The following is a 20,553-nucleotide window of genomic DNA, read 5'->3' on the forward strand; positions in this document are numbered from 1 at the left end:
ATCCAATGTCATGGGAGTTTTTTGTTGTCGATTTCACTTTTAATTCACCTTTGTTGACGACTCAACCAAATGTAGGCTGAATCAAAACTAGACGTTGACTGACATCTGTGCCCAGTGGGCTACCTACTGTATGAGTAGTGGTGCACTCGGCTAAATGACCATCACTGCAGCGCTCTAAAAACTTGAAAATAAAATGAACTATAATGTATTTATTCAAATGCAGTCCTATTACATGCCTACATACGTTAGTGCTTGAATAGGCCTTCATACCGTAATAGTGCTAAGCAAATTTGCTGACTCATTTGTGTCATTTGGGTGAGGCCATGGGAAAGTAAATAACAGCCATATTATGTTAGGCACACCTTATCACTTTCGTTTTTGGTATTATCAAGTGGCTCGAGTTTCGGTTTGCTTGTCAAGCGCCATAAGTTTCGTCCCCCCCCCCCAGCTTCCCAAATCAGGCGTGCCTGTCAGTTGTGATTCAGCTGAAAGTGCATTTCGTTCGTGGTTTGATTCAAGATGGCAAGACGCATGATGTCCCGGTTGGGCCAGTGGTCTTCTTATGTTTTTGCAGTGGACTTCGATACGAACTCTGACCCAATCTACTTCGCCCTAGCAAGCAAGCAGAGCGAGCGGCCACAAGTGTTCAGAAATGTCCTCGCTGATGAAATGTGCTACTCGCTCCATGTGCAGAGCGATGACAAAATTGAAAGAGCAAAGTTTTATGGAGGACTGAAAAAAAAACTTTCAAAAGAGTTACCTCCAGAATGTACGATTTTGGAAATGTCCATCTTTCAGCCCAATGTCAAAGATTCTGTCATCAAAGGATATTTTCTAAAAGACGCATCTAAGTCCTCAGCGACTGAACGAGTATTAGGCGAGTTGCTTCGCAATGACCCAGTCTATGTCTGCTCCTACTTGTGCGGGGGAGAGGACAGACAGTGGTCGCAACACCTGTGGTCCAATACAGAAGACGGTTGGGTGGAGGTGTTAGAGAAATACTGCGTGGTACCTGCTGAAAATCCAGTGCATCATCCTTCAACTCTCAACATTATCAACTATGACGTATTCTATAGTTTTGAGGATGCCTACAAAGTTCTGCAACAGGTTTGAATAGTGACACTTTTATGTTTCAAATCAGTTGACACATGTTGCCGTGTATTTGTGCAGTTGTCATTATGTGTATAGAGCTGGCCGGTTTGTAATCCTAAAACACTCGAAATTAGTTACATCTGGTTTGCGTAGGATTTTGGGTAGTGATGCACCAATTTGACATTTTTGGCCAATACTGATATCCGTTATTTTCCTTGTATAAAAAAAGACACCAATAACCGATATTTACAATTTTAGCGGCTTTTTAAGCATTCCAGTACAGTTAAATAGTTAACACACACACATGGACGCAGCAGTCTAAGGCACTGCATCTCAGTGCAAGAGGCGCCACTACAGTCCCTGGTTCGAATCCAGGCTGTATCACATCCGGCCGTGATTGGGAGTCCCATAGGGCGGCGCACAATTGGCCCAGCGTCGTCCGGGTTTGGCCGGGGTAGACCGTCATTGTAAATAAAAATGTGTTCTTAACTGACTTGCCTAGTTAAATAAAGGTTACACACACACCCACCACACTGACCAAAAATATATTTTGTTGGCATTTACATATGTCCCCATTACCAGTAAAACATAATCAAAACCTATTTCTTTCACCTACTTGCTGTGCTGCTTTGTTGTTCATTTATTCAGTCTTTTTTTTCTCAACCAGGATTTCTATGGGATGCCGTTTGGGCCTTTGCTAAGGAACTCTGTTTGGGTCTTTGCATGTCAAAAATAAAACAATGACCAGGCGATAACACTATTTGATGTGTCAAATAAGCTTGTTGGCCAATCAGGACCTGAATATGACTGCACGTCACATAATAATTTAACGCATTCATACATTTTTTACATAGTTATTACACATTGATTACACTACGATTAATCGATATGAATGCTATGATGCTGGTAAAGTTGTCTTGCTCACCTACAGTGCTGTTTCAGTAGCCATAGTTAGCTAACTAACTATATGAACTAGGTGTCATCTAAAATAACCCTAATTTATAAAACAGTTTGTATTTGATTGATGGGGGTCGGACCCATCTATGTGAAGCTAGCCGCAATAAGGATTAGCCACAATAGTGGACTTAACGGTTAGTCTTTTTTTTTAAAGTATGGCATAATTATACTAATTGTATTCAATTGCATCGCTGTCAATGACACTTTTATTTTGAAGGCTAACCCCAAATTCCACTATTGTGCCTAATATTTATTGTGGCTAGCTTAACAACACATAACCAACTCCGGTCGAGCCTCATTAGCCAGATGAAGCTAGCTGGCTGTTCATAACGTTAGCTTTGGGCAACAGGGTTAAGTAGCTGGCTAGCTATTTATTACATGAACTGAAGCTCAATTTCAATAGGCGAACAACAAGTGGCAACCTAGCTAATACTTACTCACAAGGATTCCTAAGAATAATAACTGCAGTTTCTACTGGTCTTTGTTTACAGGCTGGTTGTATTGGTTCTAGCTAGGTACCAAGCTAAAGCTAGCTACCCCAAAAGTTGCTGTTGAGCAAATTATGCTTTATTACCAATGCAGTATTGTAAACACATCGTTCGTGGCCGGTGTTTGCTTGTTTGCACACTTTTTGTACAGCTTTGACAGTGCTACTGTATCTTTTTTGACATGTGACGACCCAAGTGGCGTTCCATTGTATGTATGTCTTGAAGCTAATAGCAGTGACGCTATTACTGTGTAACTTCGGTAGGGTAACATCTGAAAAATTGCACATTTGGTAGTATGTACCGGTGCCGACCAGTTGGACAAAGCCAACATCACCCATGACAGTGAATCCCATCATCTCGGCTTTAATGTATTTTGTGTTTTGAGTTGTCTCGCTGAAATGTTCTTACTCTTTCAAATGACTGCTCGACTTGTTGACTGCTTGATCCACACAGCAGACATTGTGGGCTAGGCTATGAATGCTGTGTTGCACGTGTAGCTCAAAATTATACGTGGCGTCATTACGGCATGTACCTACATTATATAGGTATGCCCGTCAGCTTTGACATCGGTTTTGCACATCGGCATTAACCTAGACATACCGATGGTTGCATTTTTAGCTAATATCGTCCAATTCCGATATGTTCACCGATATATCGTGCATCCCTAGTTTTGGGATAAATGCCGAAAATATGTGCTTTCGTAAATTCTCTCTGGGTATCTACTCCGATTTCAGAACACTCTCGACTGAGTGAGCCAGAGCGCAGAATAACTGATGACTATACGAACGCACAACGAACTGTGTCAGTAAACATCTCCAAAAAACACCAGAGTGAATTTACAAACAAAAGTAAATTCAGTTTGGCTATGTACCAGTTTCAGAGCAGTCTCTCGTTGGAGTGTGCCAGAGCTCAGAATAACTGATTAATGAATGAATGCTCAACACCCGTTGAATATGACAGGTGTCAGTAATGGTCGACAAAAAAATAAAATAATTCAGTTGTTGCTAGTGTAACCAGTGTGAAATGGCTAGCTAGTTAGTGAGGTGTGCACTAATAGCGTTTCAATCGGCGACGTTACTCGCACTGAGACCTTGAAGTAGTTGTTTCTCTTGCTCTGCAAGGGCCGTGGTTTTTGTGCAGCAATGGGTAACGGTGCTTCAAGGGTGACTGTTGTCGATGTGTGCAGAGGGTCCCTGGTTTGAGCCCGGGTAGGGGCGAGGAGAGGGATTGAAGCAACACTGTTACATTGGTGCCGTGACCCGGATCACTCGTTGCTGCAGAAAAGGAGGTCAAAAGGGGTTTGAGTTACATGCGTAACCCTTGTGAAATGGCTAGCAAGTTAGCGGGGTGTGTGCTAATAGCGTTTCAATCGGTGACGTCACTCGCTCTGAGACCTTGAAGTAGTTGTTTCCCTAGCTCTGCAAGGCCACTTCTTTTGTGGAGAGGTGGATAATGGTGCTTCGAGGGTGACTGTTGTCGATGTGTGCAGAGGGTCCCTGGTTCGAGCCCGGGAAGGGGCGAGAAGAGGGACGGAAGCAACACTGTTACACTTATATATCCGTGAACATATCGGATGTCTAGTTTAAAGCCAATGTCAAAGCTACCGTGCATACCTATATAACCTATATGACATAATAACGGCATGTAGAAATGTTGCACTAGACGTGCAAAACAGCATTTCTAACCTAGCACACACAATGTCTGCTGTGTGGATCGAGCAGTCAACAGGTCGAGCAGTCTTTTGAAAGAGTAAGACATTTTCAGCGAGACAACTTAAAGGCAAAATCAATCAAAGCGAAGATACTGGAATTCATTGCCCTTGACAATCAATCATTCTCTGTTGTTGGTGATGTTGTCTTTCGGCGACTGGTCGAGCACCGGTTAACACTACCAAGTCCGCTATTTTTCAGATGTTGCCCTACTGGAGTTACTACTGGAGTTACACAGTAATACCATCACTGCAATTAGCTTCAAGACATACATACTATGGAACGCCAATTGGGTCTTTGCATGTCAAAAAAGATACAGTCGCACTGTCAAAGCTGTACAGAAACATCTGCAAACAAGCAAACACCGGCCACGAATGATATGTTTACAATACTGCATTGGTAATAAAGCATAATTTGTTCGACCACAACTTCTGGGGTAGCTAGCTTTAGCTTTGTTCCTAGCTAGCACCAATACAACCAGCCTGAAAACAATAATATAATATTCCTAGCAATGTATTTCACTGAAATGATAGTTTCCAGATTTGACCATTTTAATGACCTAAGGCTCGTATTTATGTGTGTTTATTATACTATAATTAAGTCTTTGATTTCATATTTGATAGAGCAGTCTGACTGAGCGGTGGTAGGCAGCAGCAGGCTCGTAAGCATTCATTCAAAACAGCACTTTCCTGCGTTCGCCAGCAGCTCTTCGCTGTACTTCAAGCATTGTGCTGTTTATGACTTCAAGCCTATCAACTCCTGAGATTAGGCTGGCAATACTATAGTGCCTATAAGAACATCCAATAGTCAAAGGTATATGAAATACAAATGATGTAGAGAGAAATAGTCCTATAATTCCTAAAATAACTACAACCTTGAAGACTCATGTTACAATAAAAGTACTGCACTTTTACTTTCTTCTCCAACACTGTGTTTTTGCATTATTTAAACCAAATTGACCATGTTCATTATTTATTTGCGACTAAATTGATTTTATTTATGTTTTATATTATGTTAAAATAAAAGTGTTCATTCAGTATTGTTGTAATTGTCATTATTACAAATATATGTATAAAAATCGTCCGATTAATCGTATCGGCTTTTTTGGTCCTCCAATAATCGGTATCAGTATCGGCATTGAAAAATCATAATCGGTCGGTCGACCTCTAATAGAAATCCTGGAAACGACTGAAATTAACAATGAAACAGCACAGCAAGTAAGTGAAAGAAATAGGTTTTGATTATGTTTTACTGGTAATGGGGACATACGTAAATGCCACCAAAATAACTTTTTGGTCAGTGTGTGTGTGTGTGTAACCTTTATTTAACTAAGCAAGTCAGTTAAGAACAAATTCTTATTTACAATTACGGCCCAGACAATTGTGCGCCACCCTATGGGACTCCCAATCACGGCCGGATGTGATACAGCCTGGATTCGAACCAGGGACTATAGCACTGAGATGCAGTGCCTTAGATGCAGTGCCTTAGACTGCTGCATCCATGTGTGCATGCAGCTATTTATCTGTACTAGAATGCTAAAAAGGCAGCAAAAATTTTAAATATCAGATATCAGTATTGGCCAAAAGTTTAATGCCGGTGCATCACTAGTTACACTAGCAGCACAGTTACAGTCACTAACACTAGTGAGGTTCTCTCATTTGTGTCTGGAAATAACTCGCAAGCTAGCCAACTTGAGCCTGTTAGCTTTGGAGCTTGACTGCTGTTGTGAGGTCAGAACGCTCGGATCAACCCTACTCCTCGACCAGAGTCCAGTGTGTGCTCTGAAGGCTCCAAGAGAAAAATACTCTGAATTTATGAACTGACAATCTGACAACGCTCTGAATTTACAGACAGGGCCAGCACTGGACGTTCTGCCGCACTGCAGCCCCCCATCCTATCCTAGCTAAACTGTGTACAGCAGGGGTCGGCAATAGGTTTTGCTTTGGCTCAACTTTTTTCTCAGCTGAAAGTCTCAGGAACTGAGCATAATAGCGTCCCAATTCATAGGCTTATGCTGCAAATTAAACAACATTTTTAACACATCTGGTTAATAGGCTATGTAACCAGTTAAATGTCAATGACATAGCCTAATATAGATTATGTTGATGAAATCACCAATGACTCTATTCAATTCATTTTTTATATTTCTTTGTGTGTTGATTAGGGAAAAAACTGCTTGCAATCAAGAGAAAATGCTGTGCTGAAAAAGTCTCAAAAGAAAGGTGGTGTAACGGCTTTCGTCTGGTGAAGGAGAAGCGGACCAAAATGCAGCGTGGTATTTTAGAGACATGTTTAATGACAATGAAAAATGACCAATACAAAAACGACAAACGGAACGTGAAATCCTATACAGCCTATCTGGTGACAACAAACACAAAGACCGGAACAATCACCCACGAAATACTCAAAGAATATGGCTGCCTAAATATGGTTCCCAATCAGAGACAACTATAATCACCTGACTCTGATTGAGAACCGCCTCAGGCGGCCATAGACTATGCTAGACACCCCCAAGACAAAACACACCACAATAAACCCATGTCACACCCTGGCCTGACCAAATAAATGAAGACAAACACAATATAATACGAACAGGGCGTGACAGAACCCCCCTAAGGTGCGGACTCCCGGACGCAGATCAAAACAATAGGGAGGGTCCGGGTGGGCGTCTGTCCATGGTGGCGGCTCCGGTGCGGGACGTGGACCCCACTCTATCATTGTCTTAGTCCTTCCTCCTCGCGTCCTAGGATAGTCCACCCTCGACGCCGACCATTACATTTACATTTAAGTCATTTAGCAGACGCTCTTATCCAGAGCGACTTACAAATTGGTGAATTCACCTTCTGACATCCAGTGGAACAGCCACTTACAATAGTGCATCTAAATCATTTAAGGGGGGGGGTGAGAAGGATTACTTATCCTATCCTAGGTATTCCTTGAAGAGGTGGGGTTTCAGGTGTCTCCGGAAGGTGGTGATTGACTCTGCTTTCCTGGCGTCGTGAGGGAGTTTGTTCCACCATTGGGGGGCCAGAGCAGCGAACAGTTTTGACTGGGCTGAGCGGGAACTGTACTTCTTCAGTGGTAGGGAGGCGAGCAGGCCAGAGGTGGATGAACGCAGTGCCCTTGTTTGGGTGTAACACCAGGCGGGCTGCGGCGTTCTGGATGAGTTGTAGGGGTTTAATGGCACAGGCAGGGAGCCCAGCCAACAGCGAGTTGCAGTAATCCAGACGGGAGATGACAAATGCCTGGATTAGGACCTGCGCCGCTTCCTGTGTGAGGCAGGGTCGTACTCTGCGGATGTTGTAGAGCATGAACCTACAGGAACGGGCCACCGCCATGATGTTGGTTGAGAACGACAGGGTGTTGTCCAGGATCACGCCAAGGTTCTTAGCGCTCTGGGAGGAGGACACAATGGAGTTGTCAACCGTGATGGCGAGATCATGGAACGGGCAGTCCTTCCCCGGGAGGAAGAGCAGCTCCGTCTTGCCGAGGTTCAGCTTGAGGTGGTGATCCGTCATCCACACTGATATGTCTGCCAGACATGCAGAGATGCGATTCGCCACCTGGTCATCAGAAGGGGGAAAGGAGAAGATTAATTGTGTGTCGTCTGCATAGCAATGATAGGAGAGACCATGTGAGGTTATGACAGAGCCAAGTGACTTGGTGTATAGCGAGAATAGGAGAGGGCCTAGAACAGAGCCCTGGGGGACACCTGTGGTGAGAGCGCGTGGTGAGGAGACAGATTCTCGCCACGCCACCTGGTAGGAGCGACCTGTCAGGTAGGACGCAATCCAAGCGTGGGCCGCGCCGGAGATGCCCAACTCGGAGAGGGTGGAGAGGAGGATCTGATGGTTCACAGTATCGAAGGCAGCCGATAGGTCTAGAAGGATGAGAGCAGAGGAGAGAGAGTTAGCTTTAGCAGTGCGGAGCGCCTCCGTGATACAGAGAAGAGCAGTCTCAGTTGAATGACTAGTCTTGAAACCTGACTGATTTGGATCAAGAAGGTCATTCTGAGAGAGATAGCGGGAGAGCTGGCCAAGGACGGCACGTTCAAGAGTTTGAGAGAAAAGAAAGAAGGGATACTGGTCTGTAGTTGTTGACATCGGAGGGATCGAGTGTAGGTTTTTTCAGAAGGGGTGCAACTCTCGCTCTCTTGAAGACGGAAGGGACGTAGCCAGCGGTCAGGGATGAGTTGATGAGCGAGTGAGGTAAGGGAGAAGGTCTCCGGAAATGGTCTGGAGAAGAGAGGAGGGGATAGGGTCAAGCGGGCAGGTTGTTGGGCGGCCGGCCGTCACAAGAAGCGAGATTTCATCTGGAGAGAAAGAGGTCAGAGCACAGGGTAGGGCAGTGTGAGCAGAACCAGCGGTGTCGTTTGACTTAGCAAACGAGGATCGGATGTCGTCGACCTTCTTTTCAAAATGGTTGACGAAGTCATCTGCAGAGAGGGAGGAGGGGGGGGAGGAATCAGGAGGGAGGAGAAGGTGGCAAAGAGCTTCCTAGGGTTAGAGGCAGATGCTTGGAATTTAGAGTGGTAGAAAGTGGCTTTAGCAGCAGAGACAGAGGAGGAAAATGTAGAGAGGAGGGAGTGAAAGGATGCCAGGTCCGCAGGGAGGCGAGTTTTCCTCCATTTCCGCTCGGCTGCCCGGAGCTCTGTTCTGTGAGCTCGCAATGAGTCGTCGAGCCACGGAGCGGGAGGGGAGGACCGAGCCGGCCTGGAGGATAGGGGACATAGAGAGTCAAAGGATGCAGAAAGGGAAGAGAGGAGGGTTGAGGAGGCAGAATCAGGAGATAGGTTGGAGAAGGTATGAGCAGAGGGAAGAGATGATAGGATGGAAGAGGAGAGAGTAGCGGGGGAGAGAGAGCGAAGGTTGGGACGGCGCGACCATCCGAGTAGGGGCAGTGTGGGAAGTGTTGGATGAGAGCGAGAGGGAAAAGGATACAAGGTAGTGGTCGGAGACTTGGAGGGGAGTTGCAATGAGGTTAGTGGAAGAACAGCATCTAGTAAAGATGAGGTCGAGCGTATTGCCTGCCTTGTGAGTAGGGGGGGAAGGTGAGAGGGTGAGGTCAAAAGAGGAGAGGAGTGGAAAGAAGGAGGCAGAGAGGAATGAGTCAAAGGTAGACGTGGGGAGGTTAAAGTCGCCCAGGACTGTGAGAGGTGAGCCGTCCTCAGGAAAGGAGCTTATAAAGGCATCAAGCTCATTGATGAACTCTCCGAGGGAACCTGGAGGGCGATAAATGATAAGGATGTTAAGCTTGAAAGGGCTGGTAACTGTGACAGCATGGAATTCAAAGGAGGCGATAGACAGATGGGTAAGGGGAGAAAGAGAGAATGACCACTTGGGAGAGATGAGGATCCCGGTGCCACCACCCCGCTGACCAGAAGCTCTCGGGGTGTGCGAGAACACGTGGGCGGACGAAGAGAGAGCAGTAGGAGTAGCAGTGTTATCTGTGGTGATCCATGTTTCCGTCAGTGCCAAAAAGTCGAGGGACTGGAGGGAGGCATAGGCTGAGATGAACTCTGCCTTGTTGGCCGCAGATCGGCAGTTCCAGAGGCTACCGGAGACCTGGAACTCCACGTGGGTCGTGCGCGCTGGGACCACCAGATTAGGGTGGCCGCGGCCACGCGGTGTGGAGCGTTTGTATGGTCTGTGCAGAGAGGAGAGAACAGGGATAGATAGACACATAGTTGACAGGCTACAGAAGAGGCTACGCTAATGCAAAGGAGATTGGAATGACAAGTGGACTACACGTCTCGAATGTTCAGAAAGTTAAGCTTACGTAGCAAGAATCTAATTGACTAAAATGATTGAAATGATACAGTACTGCTGGAGTAGGCTAGCTGGCAGTGGCTGCGATGTTGACACTACACTAATCAAGTCGTTCCGTCGAGTGTAATAGTGTCTACAGTGCTGCTATTTGGGCTAGCTAGCTAGCTAGCTAGCAGTGTTGATTGCGTTACGTTACGTTAAAAGAACGACAATAGCTGGCTAGCTAACCTAGAAAATCGCTCTAGACTACACAATTGTCTTAAATACAAAGACGGCTATGTAGCTAGCTAGCTACGATCAAACAAATCAAACCGTTGTACTGTAATAGTTTCTACAGTGCTGCTATTCGGGGGCTAGCTGGCTAGCTAGCAGTGATGATTGCGTTACGTTACGTTAAAAGAACGACAATAGCTGGCTAGCTAACCTAGAAAGTCGCTCTAGACTACACAATTGTCTTAAATACAAAGACGGCTATGTAGCTAGCTAGCTACGATCAAACAAATCAAACCGTTGTACTGTAATAGTTTCTACAGTGCTGCTAGTCGGGGGCTAGCTGGCTAGCTGGCAGTGTTGATTGCGTTACGTTAAAAGAACGACAATAGCTGGCTAGCTAACCTAGAAAATCGCTCTAGACTACACAATTGTCTTAGATACAAAGACGGCTATGTAGCTAGCTAGCTACGATCAAACAAATCAAACCGTTATACTGTAATAGTTTCTACAGTGCTGCTATTCGGGGGCTAGCTGGCTAGCTAGCAGTGTTGATTGCGTTACGTTAAAAGAACGACAATAGCTGGCTAGCTAACCTAGAAAATCGCTCTAGACTCCACAATTGTCTTAGACGTTAGCTAGTTGCTTAGCTAGCTGCTGGGCAGATAGCAGTGTAGACTACGTTAGGACGACGAAATACGATAATTACGCAATTATCTTTGATACAAAGACGGCTATGTAGCTAGCTAAGAAGAAATTGCTAAGATTAGACAAATCAAACCGTTGTACTATAATGAAATGTAATGAAAATGTAATGAAAGGTTATACTACCTGCGGACCGAAGTGTAGATGCGACCGCTCGCTCCAACCCGGAATGGCCTAGTAGTCCTCACCCAGAAACCCACTGGACTGAGGGGCAGCTCGGGACTGAGGAGCAGCTCGGGACTGAGGGGCAGCTCGGGACTGAGGGGCAGCTCGGGACTGAGGGGCAGCTCGGGACTGAGGGGCAGCTCGGGACTGAGGGGCAGCTCGGGACTGAGGGGCAGCTCGGGACTGAGGGGAAGCTCGGGACTGAGGGGAAGCTCGGGACTGAGGGGCAGCTCGGGACTGAGGGGAAGCTCGGGACTGAGGGGAAGCTCGGAACTGAGGGGAAGCTCGGAACTGAGGGGAAGCTCGGAACTGAGGGGAAGCTCGGAACTGAGGGGAAGCTCGGAACTGAGGGGAAGCTCAGCACAGACAGGAAGCCCAGCACTGAGAGGAAGCTCAGGCAGGTAGTTGGATCCGGCAGATCCTGGCTGGCTGGCGGTTCTGGCAGATCCTGGCTGACTGGCGGATCTGGAAGAGTCTGGCTGACTGGCGGATCTGGAAGAGTCTGGCTGACTGGCAGATCTGGAAGAGTCTGGCTGACTGGCAGATCTGGAAGAGTCTGGCTGACTGGCGGATCTGGAAGAGTCTGGCTGACTGGCGGATCTGGAAGAGTCTGGCTGACTGGCAGATCTGGAAGAGTCTGGCTGACTGGCGGATCTGGAAGAGTCTGGCTGACTGGCGGATCTTGGCAGACTGACGGATCTGGCTGCTCCATGCTGACTGGCGGCTCTGGCTGCTCCATGCTGACTGGCAGTTCTGGCTGCTCCATGCAGACTGACAGCTCTGGCGGCTTCTTGCAGACTGGCAGCTCTGGCAGCTCCTTGCAGACTGGCAGCTCCTTGCAGACTGGCAGCTCCTTGCAGACTGGCAGCTCCTTGCAGACTGGCAGCTCTGGCTGCTCCATGCAGACTGGCAGCTCTGGCTGCTCCATGCAGACTGGCAGCTCTGGCTGCTCCATGCAGACTGACAGCTCAGGCTGCTTCATGCAGACAGCAGCTCTGGCTGCTCCATGCAGACTGGCAGCTCAGGCTGCTCCATGCAGGCTGACAGCTCTGGCTGCTCCATGCAGGCTGGCAGCTCTGACTGCGCTGAACAGGCAGGAGACTCCAGCAGCGCTGTAGAGGAGGAAGGCTCGGGCAGCGCTGAACAGGCGGGAGACTCCGGCAGCGCAGGAAAGGAGGAAGGCTCTGGCTGCGCTAAACAGGCGGGAGACTCCAGCAGCGCAGGAGAGGAGGAAGGCTTTGGCTGCGCTGAACAGACGGGAGACTCTGGTAGCGCTGTAGAGGAGAAAGGCTCCGGCAGCGCTGAACAGGCGGGAGACTCCGACAGCGCAGGAGAGGAGGAAGTCTCCGGCAGCGCTGGAGAGGCGAGGCGCACTGTAGGTCTAATGCGTGGTGCAGGCACTGCTGGTACTGGGCCGAGGACACGCACAGGAAGCATGGTGCGTGGAGCTGCCACCGGAGGGCTGGTGTGTGAAGGTGGCACAGGATGGGCTAGACCGTGAAGGCGTACTGGAGATCTTGAGAGCAGTGCTGGCACAGGACGTGTAAGGCTAGGAAGGTGCACAGGAGGCCTGGTGCGTGAGGCTGGCACCATCTTAACCAGCCGACTAACACGCACCTCAGGACGAGTATGGAGCGCTGACCCAGGTGCCATCAAATCCCCGACACGCTCCGTCGGGCGAATTCCATGCTTAAAGCACCAACACAGCAACTCCCTCATTTCTCTCTCCTCCAATTTCCCCATTAACCCCTTCACAGTCTCTGCTTCGCTCACCTCCAACACCGGCTCTGGTTCTGGTCTCCTCCTTGGCTCCTCACGATAAACAGGGAGAGTTGGCTCAGATCTGACTCCTGACTCTGCCACACTCTCCCTGAGCCCCCCCCCAAGAAATCTTTGGGGCTGACTCTCGGGCTTCCTTCCGCACCGCCATGCTTGCTTCGCCAACCTCATTCTCTCGTAACCCTCTGCACACTGCTCCATCGTATCCCAGGCGGGCTCCGGCACTCTCCCTGGGTCGACCGCCCACCTGTCTATCTCCTCCCAAGTTGTGTAGTCCAGATATTGTTGCTCCTGCTGCCACTGTTGTTTCTCCTCATACCAGCGCCTCTCAGCTCTCGTCGCCTCCAGTTCTTCTTTGGGGCTGCGATATTCTCCAGGCTGAGCCCAGGGTCCTTCTCCGTTTAGGATTTCCTCCCAAGTCCAGAAATCCTTATTATGTTTCTCCTGCTGTTGCTGTTGCCTGTTACCACGCCGCTTGCCTGTTACCATACAGCCCATCTGGTGACAACAAACACAAAGACAGGAACAATCACCCACGAAATACTCAAAGAATATGGCTGCCTAAATATGGTTCCCAATCAGAGACAACGATAATCACCTGACTCTGATTGAGAACCGCCTCAGGCAGCAATAGACTATGCTAGACACCCCCAAGACAAAACACACCACAATAAACCCATGTCACACCCTGGCCTGACCAAATAAATGAAGACAAGCACAATATAATACGACCAGGGCGTGACAGGTGGATAGTGAAAATGGGGAAGAATGGACAGAGAAATAGGCATTCTTACCATATTTTTCCCATGTCAAACCAGAGTGTCTTGTTTGCTGTTTTTCAAATAATGAATTCTTAGACATCCTTATGAATCTAAGCATGGCACTTTCAAAAGTTACCTCTCCACCCAGACAGAGGCTCTATCGATGCAGAAAAATGTAAGCTTCAACTGCTGGCTACTTGTCTATTGCATAACCCAGCCCAACAGAAGTGCTTCCCTAAAAGTTCCTGGGTTTAAGCAAACATCTTCTCTTTTCAGAAAGTGAAAAATCTCCTCGAATATTATAAGCTGCAGCTCAGCCTCAGAATGTCATAGAGAGTAATCAATACATCCCTTTTTTACATCGGAATAACAGTCCTTCGCGGGCATTTTAAAACTCGTTTCCACCATAAGGCATCATCGAGTTAAGCATTGTTATAGAACACTTTATTCAATCTGGATACTTTGTATGTATTTATTTCAAAATATAAAGCAAACAATCGATATCCTTTTTGCTCTTTTCTTTAACAAAGGGTATGGGATACCCTCACTCAATTCGAGCCCTGGTTTTTAAGGATTGCATGTGACAGTATTAGAGGATTTGTCTATACCGACATCTATGGGTATCATAACTGTGTCTGTTCAAAAGGTAGGCCCACCACTTTATTTTTTTAATAGAAAGATATAGGCACCAATTATCTATGTAATTCTATGATTAAACTGGTAGAAAATGTTGGTGCGAGCGTGCACATTTAGGAGGTCCCTTACCAGGCCGAAGGGAATTTTGCTTTTACATCTGCAGTGGAGAGTTACAATGTTGCAATCACTATGCAGCCAGCTGCCTGTAGTAGGAAACAGAGTTTCTTTCTAATAATATGCCGCCTGTTACCATCCCACAATTGTTACAATTACAATAAAACTTAACACTTTCATTCAACGTATAGTTTGATATTCCTGTAGAACTGTAAAAAGAGTGAGATCATTTGAGCTTTCATAAATGCGTGGAGGGCCTCGTTTCATTGGAGCAGTGTTAAATAAGCCCGGTGTTATTGACCCAGGCTTAACTCATTTCGTTTATTTACATCTCGAATTTGATTGTCCAACATTAGTTTCAGCATTTCTTTATTTTCGTGGCCCGCCTAGAGTGGCCTCTTTTCTCTGCAATGGTGCTGCATTGCGGTCAGCAATGTTTTCTCTCTGTTTATTCATTTATTAAATTCTACAATTAGTAATTGCTTAGTTAAATAAAGGTTCCATTTTTGTGATGTGACATGAAGCTTCAGCTAGACATTTGTAGTTCTGTATGATAGCCACATCAGCAGCTAATTAGCATTTCATGATTGGGTGGTAAATACAGGCGAATGAATTGATAAAAGTCACCTTGTCTGAGGGCTCCAGAGTGGCCCAGCGGTCTAAGGCACTGCACCGCAGTACTGCCGTGTCACTACAGCCTGGGATCGAACCAAGGCAGTGTCACAACCAGCCATGACTGGGAGTCCCATAAGGCGGCGCACAATTGGCCCAGTGCCGTCCGGGTTAGGGAAGGGTTTGGCAGATGGGCTTTACCTTGCTCATTGTGCTCTAGCAACTTCTTGTGGCGGGCCGGGAGCCTGCAGGCTGACATCGGTTGTCAGTTAAACGGTGTATCCTCCGACACATTGGTGCGGCTGGCTTCCAGGTTAAGCGAGCAGGTTTTGAGGAGAGTGGCTTGGCGGGTCATGTTTCGGAGGAGGCATGACTCGACCTTCTCCTCTTGGCAGCCTGTTGTGGAGTTCCAGCGACGAGACAAGATCATAATCACGAAAAAGGGGGTAAAAATGTCACCTTGTCCGAGAGGGATTTACACGGTTATCAAAATGTCACCTTGTCCGAGAGTGATTTACACGGTTATCAAAATGTCACCTTGTCCGAGAGTGATTTACACAGTTATCAAAATGTCACCTTGTCCGAGAGTGATTTACACGGTTATCAAAATGTCACCTTGTCCGAGAGGGATTTCCACGATTATCAAAATGTCACCTTGTCCGAGAGTGATTTACACGGTTATCAAAATGTTGCGCCAGGGTAAACCTACACGAAACACAGAGCTTATTTGAAGTGTTTCTAAAATCCACAATGGATAAAATGAATGGTGGAAAAACTATTGGAACCATTTCCGTGTTTGAGTATGGGTATTATGACTCATACTGTGGTAAACTATAAGCCTGTGCAATACTGTGTGCAGTCAGGGTCAAAATAAAAACCTTGCAATGTCACACTCCAGTGGTGGAGAAAGGAATATCATGATATTCACACAGGCCAACTACATCTCATTTTTTCTTTTCTCTTTATTTAACTAGGCAAGTCAGTTAAGAACAAATTCTTATTTTCAATGACAGCCTAGGAACAGTGGGTTAACTGCCTGTTCAGGGGCAGAATGACCTCGTCAGCTTGGAGGTTTGAACTTGCAACCTTCTGGTTAATAGTCCAATGCTCTAACCACTAGGCTACGCTGCCGCTCATCTCCACCTACTTTGCTCCTCATCTGTAGTGTGTTGACATCATCCCGGAGTCCAAGGCAGTGCTGGAGCTTGTGGACCAGCGACTCGAGTCTAAGGAGAAAACTGACTTTCCTGTTATTGTCATAGAGGGATTGGATGCTACAGGTTAACACCATCACTACTTCACTATTGTCCTTGCCAATTCAATGTAGCCCATTGTATACGGCCAGGAGTTTTCCTTTCCTTTCGGTCAGGAAAAACTCAGGTCATACAAAACTGAATGCTCTTTCAGTCAGTTACAATGCTTTTTTTTCCTTCTCTAATTTCTCTCTATTCCCACTACTGCTCAGGGAAAACCACTCTGACTGAGTCCCTGACGGAGGCACTGGGGGCCACTCTCCTGAAGTCCCCTCCGCAGTGTCTGTCCCCATGGAGGGCCCGCTTCGACACTGAGCCCCCCCTCATCCGCAGGGCCTTCTACGCCCTTGGGAATTACCTGACAGCAGGACAGATAGGCCAGGAGGCCAGACAAGCACCTGTCATTGTAGACAGGTAAGGGCAGGATGAAATAGCTTTGGTGTTGTAGCAAGTTTGATGAGTTGGGATATGTCATCCCTTCTGAATGTATGGCTGTGTCGGAAATCTGTTTTGCCTACTTCTTACTAAAACTACATACCGTGTACTAACCCTCAGTGGCTGTCGGTGCCGTTTAAGATGAGGGAGGACAATATATTTTTTTTAGGAGCATGAACTTGTTTTTATTACAGCATATTGGATGATTCATATTCCATTCACCCAGCTCACTGTAACATCCATAGGTTTAGGCTGCTACATGATACTCAACTTCTCCCTATGTCAATCATGAGGGGACTGCAACCTAGCCTACGAATGAAAGTTCATAATTGTTATTTTTCATTTTTATGAGCGTTTACAGTATGCTTACACCAGAGATCTGTATATAATGATGAGATGCACGCCTCCGCCCTAACAATGGGAGTCGTTGTCCCAAAGACGGGAAGGCAGGCGACAAGCTTAGGTCCAAAATAAATATCCCATACTATAAAACATTTTATTTTCACATACCCAATCAGCCTACTGTTTAGACAGCAAGTAGGGGTATTCGGACACGGCCATTGTATAGTGAAAATCGTATGTGTAACTGCCTTAGTAGGCTATGCCACTTTAATGTCATAAAAGTGGAAAAGCACAGCAAAGGTTCCAATTTTCAACATAGCTGTGAATGAACCACCAAACAACACCAGTAGACCAGAAATGGTCTATGGTCTTTGAGGCTCACAACAACCCACCATCTCCCTATACTCTCCATTCCTCCCAGGTACTGGCACAGCACAGCAGCCTACGCCATTGCCACGACGGTGGGTGGTAAGCTGGGTAACCTGCCCCAGGCTGGCAGTGAGGTGTATGGCTGGCCAGGGGACCTCCTGAGGCCCAGCCTGGTGCTGATGCTCAGCCTCAGCTCACAAGAGAGGATGAGGAGACTACAGGTCAGAGGTCAGGACAAGACCATGGAGGAGGAGGAGCTGGAGGCCAATCACCTTTTCAGACAGAAGTAAGATTTCTTGTGCAGAGCCTGTGGTCTAGTGGGAACACACCTGTCTCAAGCGCCCATGTCGACCGCAGAGGCCGAGGTTTGATCTCTATGTCCAACCTTCCTACAGTGTCTCCCTTTCATCTATCCCCCCTCTACTTTGACCAAAAAAGTAAGATGACTGAAATTCAGACAAAACTGTACTTCAAGTTTACCACTGTATTAGAATGTGATACAGCTCACAATACTGAAGTGAGTAGATATATAGTAGTACATATTACATGTTCTACTCCAACATATTGACAGCACCTACTGTTTCGGTGTATGTATAAAGACGTGGGGAACGCACACCCTTTGCAGCGGTTTATTAACAGACCTTACACACTGCTGAATTGAAGTGGTCAGATGAGCATCACTAACTGTGATCTGCACGCACACACACACACACACACACACACAGTCTTGTTTAACCAACCTTGGGGGCACATACAATTGATTCCCATTGAAAATCCTACTTTCCTGAACCTAACTTCTAATTCTAACCATAAACTCCCTAGAATGAACCCTTTTCCTTGTGGGGACTGACAAAATGTCCCCAGTTGGTTAAATTTTGGTTTGTTTACTATTCTGGTTCCCACAAGTTTAGTTAAACATGTCCACACCCTATACACACACACACACACACACACACACACACACACACACACACACACACACACACACACACACACACACACACACACACACACACACACACACACACACACACTACTGTACCTAATTGAGTGGACATCAGGTCCTACTCTGTCCGTCTGACCCATCAAACACTTAACAATCAGTTCCCATCCCGAGGGGAACCATCTGATGAGGAAAGAACAAGTGATTTGTTGCTGAGTTGGTCTGCTCCATTACGCACTGCTAGTAGTCAGACTGGTCGATGCCAACTTTCGTTCATTCTACCCGCTGACATCCTGGGCTTTGTCCCAAATGGCACCCTATTCCCTACATAGTGCACTACCTTTTGACCTGGGCCCATTGGGCTCTGGTCAAAAGTAGTGCCCCATATAGGGAATAGGGTGCCATTTGGGATGAATGCTTTTCACATGGGCCCACCAGATATTCAACGAGCAGTCATTATCCTCAAGGAAGACCGCTGTTGATCACTGTTGACAGTCTGGACTCTGGCTCTCAGTCCATAACCTGCCCAAACCTATGGCATGATGATTGTGTGCTATCAGTTGTTGTTTTTTAATCTTCTAGACCATTGTTCTTACTATTGCTCAATGTCCACAATGGCCGTATGTTTTGGTACTTATTATGTGAAATATATTACGGTATATGGATGAACCAGGCAAAGGCATAGCAATTTGCAGTCTAAAATTGACATACAACTATCAAAAACCTTTGTGATCATTATTTTATAGCTTTACTCATCCTTATGGCCCTTAGCTTTTTCCTGGTTAGTTCATGTGATCAGGAAAAGCAATTAATTTGGTATACCATCTCAAAGGTACTGCTGACCCAGATTTTAAGTGCTTTGTTAATTTGTGGGACATAATTACTTATTCTCTTTGTCTGCAGAGTGGAGGAGGCTTACCAGCGGATTGAGGGCCCGGCCTGCATCACTGTGGATGCCAGTCCTTCTCCAGACCAAGTGCTCCAACAAGTGCTACTTCTAATTAGGGAAAAATGCCACTTGTAAACAGCTCCTCTCCTCCTCTCCCAGTCTTGCCCCAGATGGCTAATATTCCGTTATGGTCCACTAGGTGGTAGTAGAGTGCCATTGATTTGACAGAGGCAGGGCTAGTGAGAAGAGGGCAGGGTGTAGTAGAGGATCTGGACTGTGGATAAGCCTCATATGGCAAAGGGCCAGTACTACACACTCACACACACACACACACAATCATGCATGCACACAGTAGCACACAGTCTCTCTCCTTCACACACACACGCACACTGATAGAACCAAGACCCCGACCAGTGCATGTCACAACATGTCCTATTCTGTATGACCGCCATCAGTGAGATGGGGAGAAACGTTATTATGAATGCCATTGTGTTCTGTCAGTAGTGATACTTAGGGATATGCAGCCAGACAGCCCGCGGTGACAACCATTTTTATTAGGCCTGAGATTCAGGAAATGAAAGGGAGGGTTTGTATAGTCATCAGTCACTTCTATTTCTTTGAAACATATGGGCCAGCAGCTAACTCTACATTTACCTTTTAAAGTAGCTATATGGACCCAGGGATTAAAATGCACACACAGAGCAATATGATACATTTCACATTACATTAACACTGCTCATTTGTTTGAGTACTATTTCAAATTAAAGGAAACATATTGAATATACCAGGCGTCTGGCTCTGAGCTGTTCTTGTCCGAGTGTCTTATATAAGGAGTATTATACAGTGCAATGTCAGTGTTTTCTTTATTCACAGGCAGTCTGATGCTTTGATGCAGGTCGTTGTCAACTACAGTGTAAGTGTGTGAGCTGTGCATTTGAAAAGCACGCCTCACCTCTGTGACAGATGCCATGTTTTGCGCCACTGAGAATGACTGCATATGAGGCAGTGAAAGCAGTGTACATTATGCGCCTATGAAAATGCAAACTGTGCACTCATGCACATACACACATGTACACACACGTACACACACACACACACACACACACACACACACACACACACAATGTACACAAAAACATATGCACACAAACACTTTCTCTCCTCTCCGTCTTCGCTCTCTGTTATCTCTCCCTTCCCTCTATCACCAATGCACACACACACACACACACACACCCACACTTGAACATATACAGTAACTCATTTATGTTGTAGGAAGCTGTATTTGGTCAGTGATGGGAAGATTAATTAGAGGTTTAGGTTCATATG

The 20,553-nt window shown here is 46.5% G+C and overlaps 1 protein-coding gene across 1 annotated transcript; it reads left to right on the forward strand.

Annotated features, from left to right (window-relative positions):
* Positions 1 to 439: 439 nt before the first annotated feature.
* Positions 440 to 20,011, forward strand: cmpk2 (cytidine monophosphate (UMP-CMP) kinase 2, mitochondrial). The gene is made up of 5 exons (XM_064954124.1): positions 440 to 1,107; positions 16,162 to 16,276; positions 16,462 to 16,663; positions 17,448 to 17,681; positions 19,242 to 20,011. Exons 1-5 carry the CDS (start codon positions 520 to 522, stop codon positions 19,360 to 19,362), a joined length of 1,260 nt encoding a protein of 419 aa, XP_064810196.1. The 5' UTR covers positions 440 to 519; the 3' UTR covers positions 19,363 to 20,011.
* Positions 20,012 to 20,553: the final 542 nt, after the last annotated feature.

The sequence above is a fragment of the Oncorhynchus masou genome, chromosome 32 (genome assembly GCF_036934945.1).
Source record: "Oncorhynchus masou masou isolate Uvic2021 chromosome 32, UVic_Omas_1.1, whole genome shotgun sequence".
Lineage (NCBI taxonomy): Eukaryota > Metazoa > Chordata > Actinopteri > Salmoniformes > Salmonidae > Oncorhynchus > Oncorhynchus masou.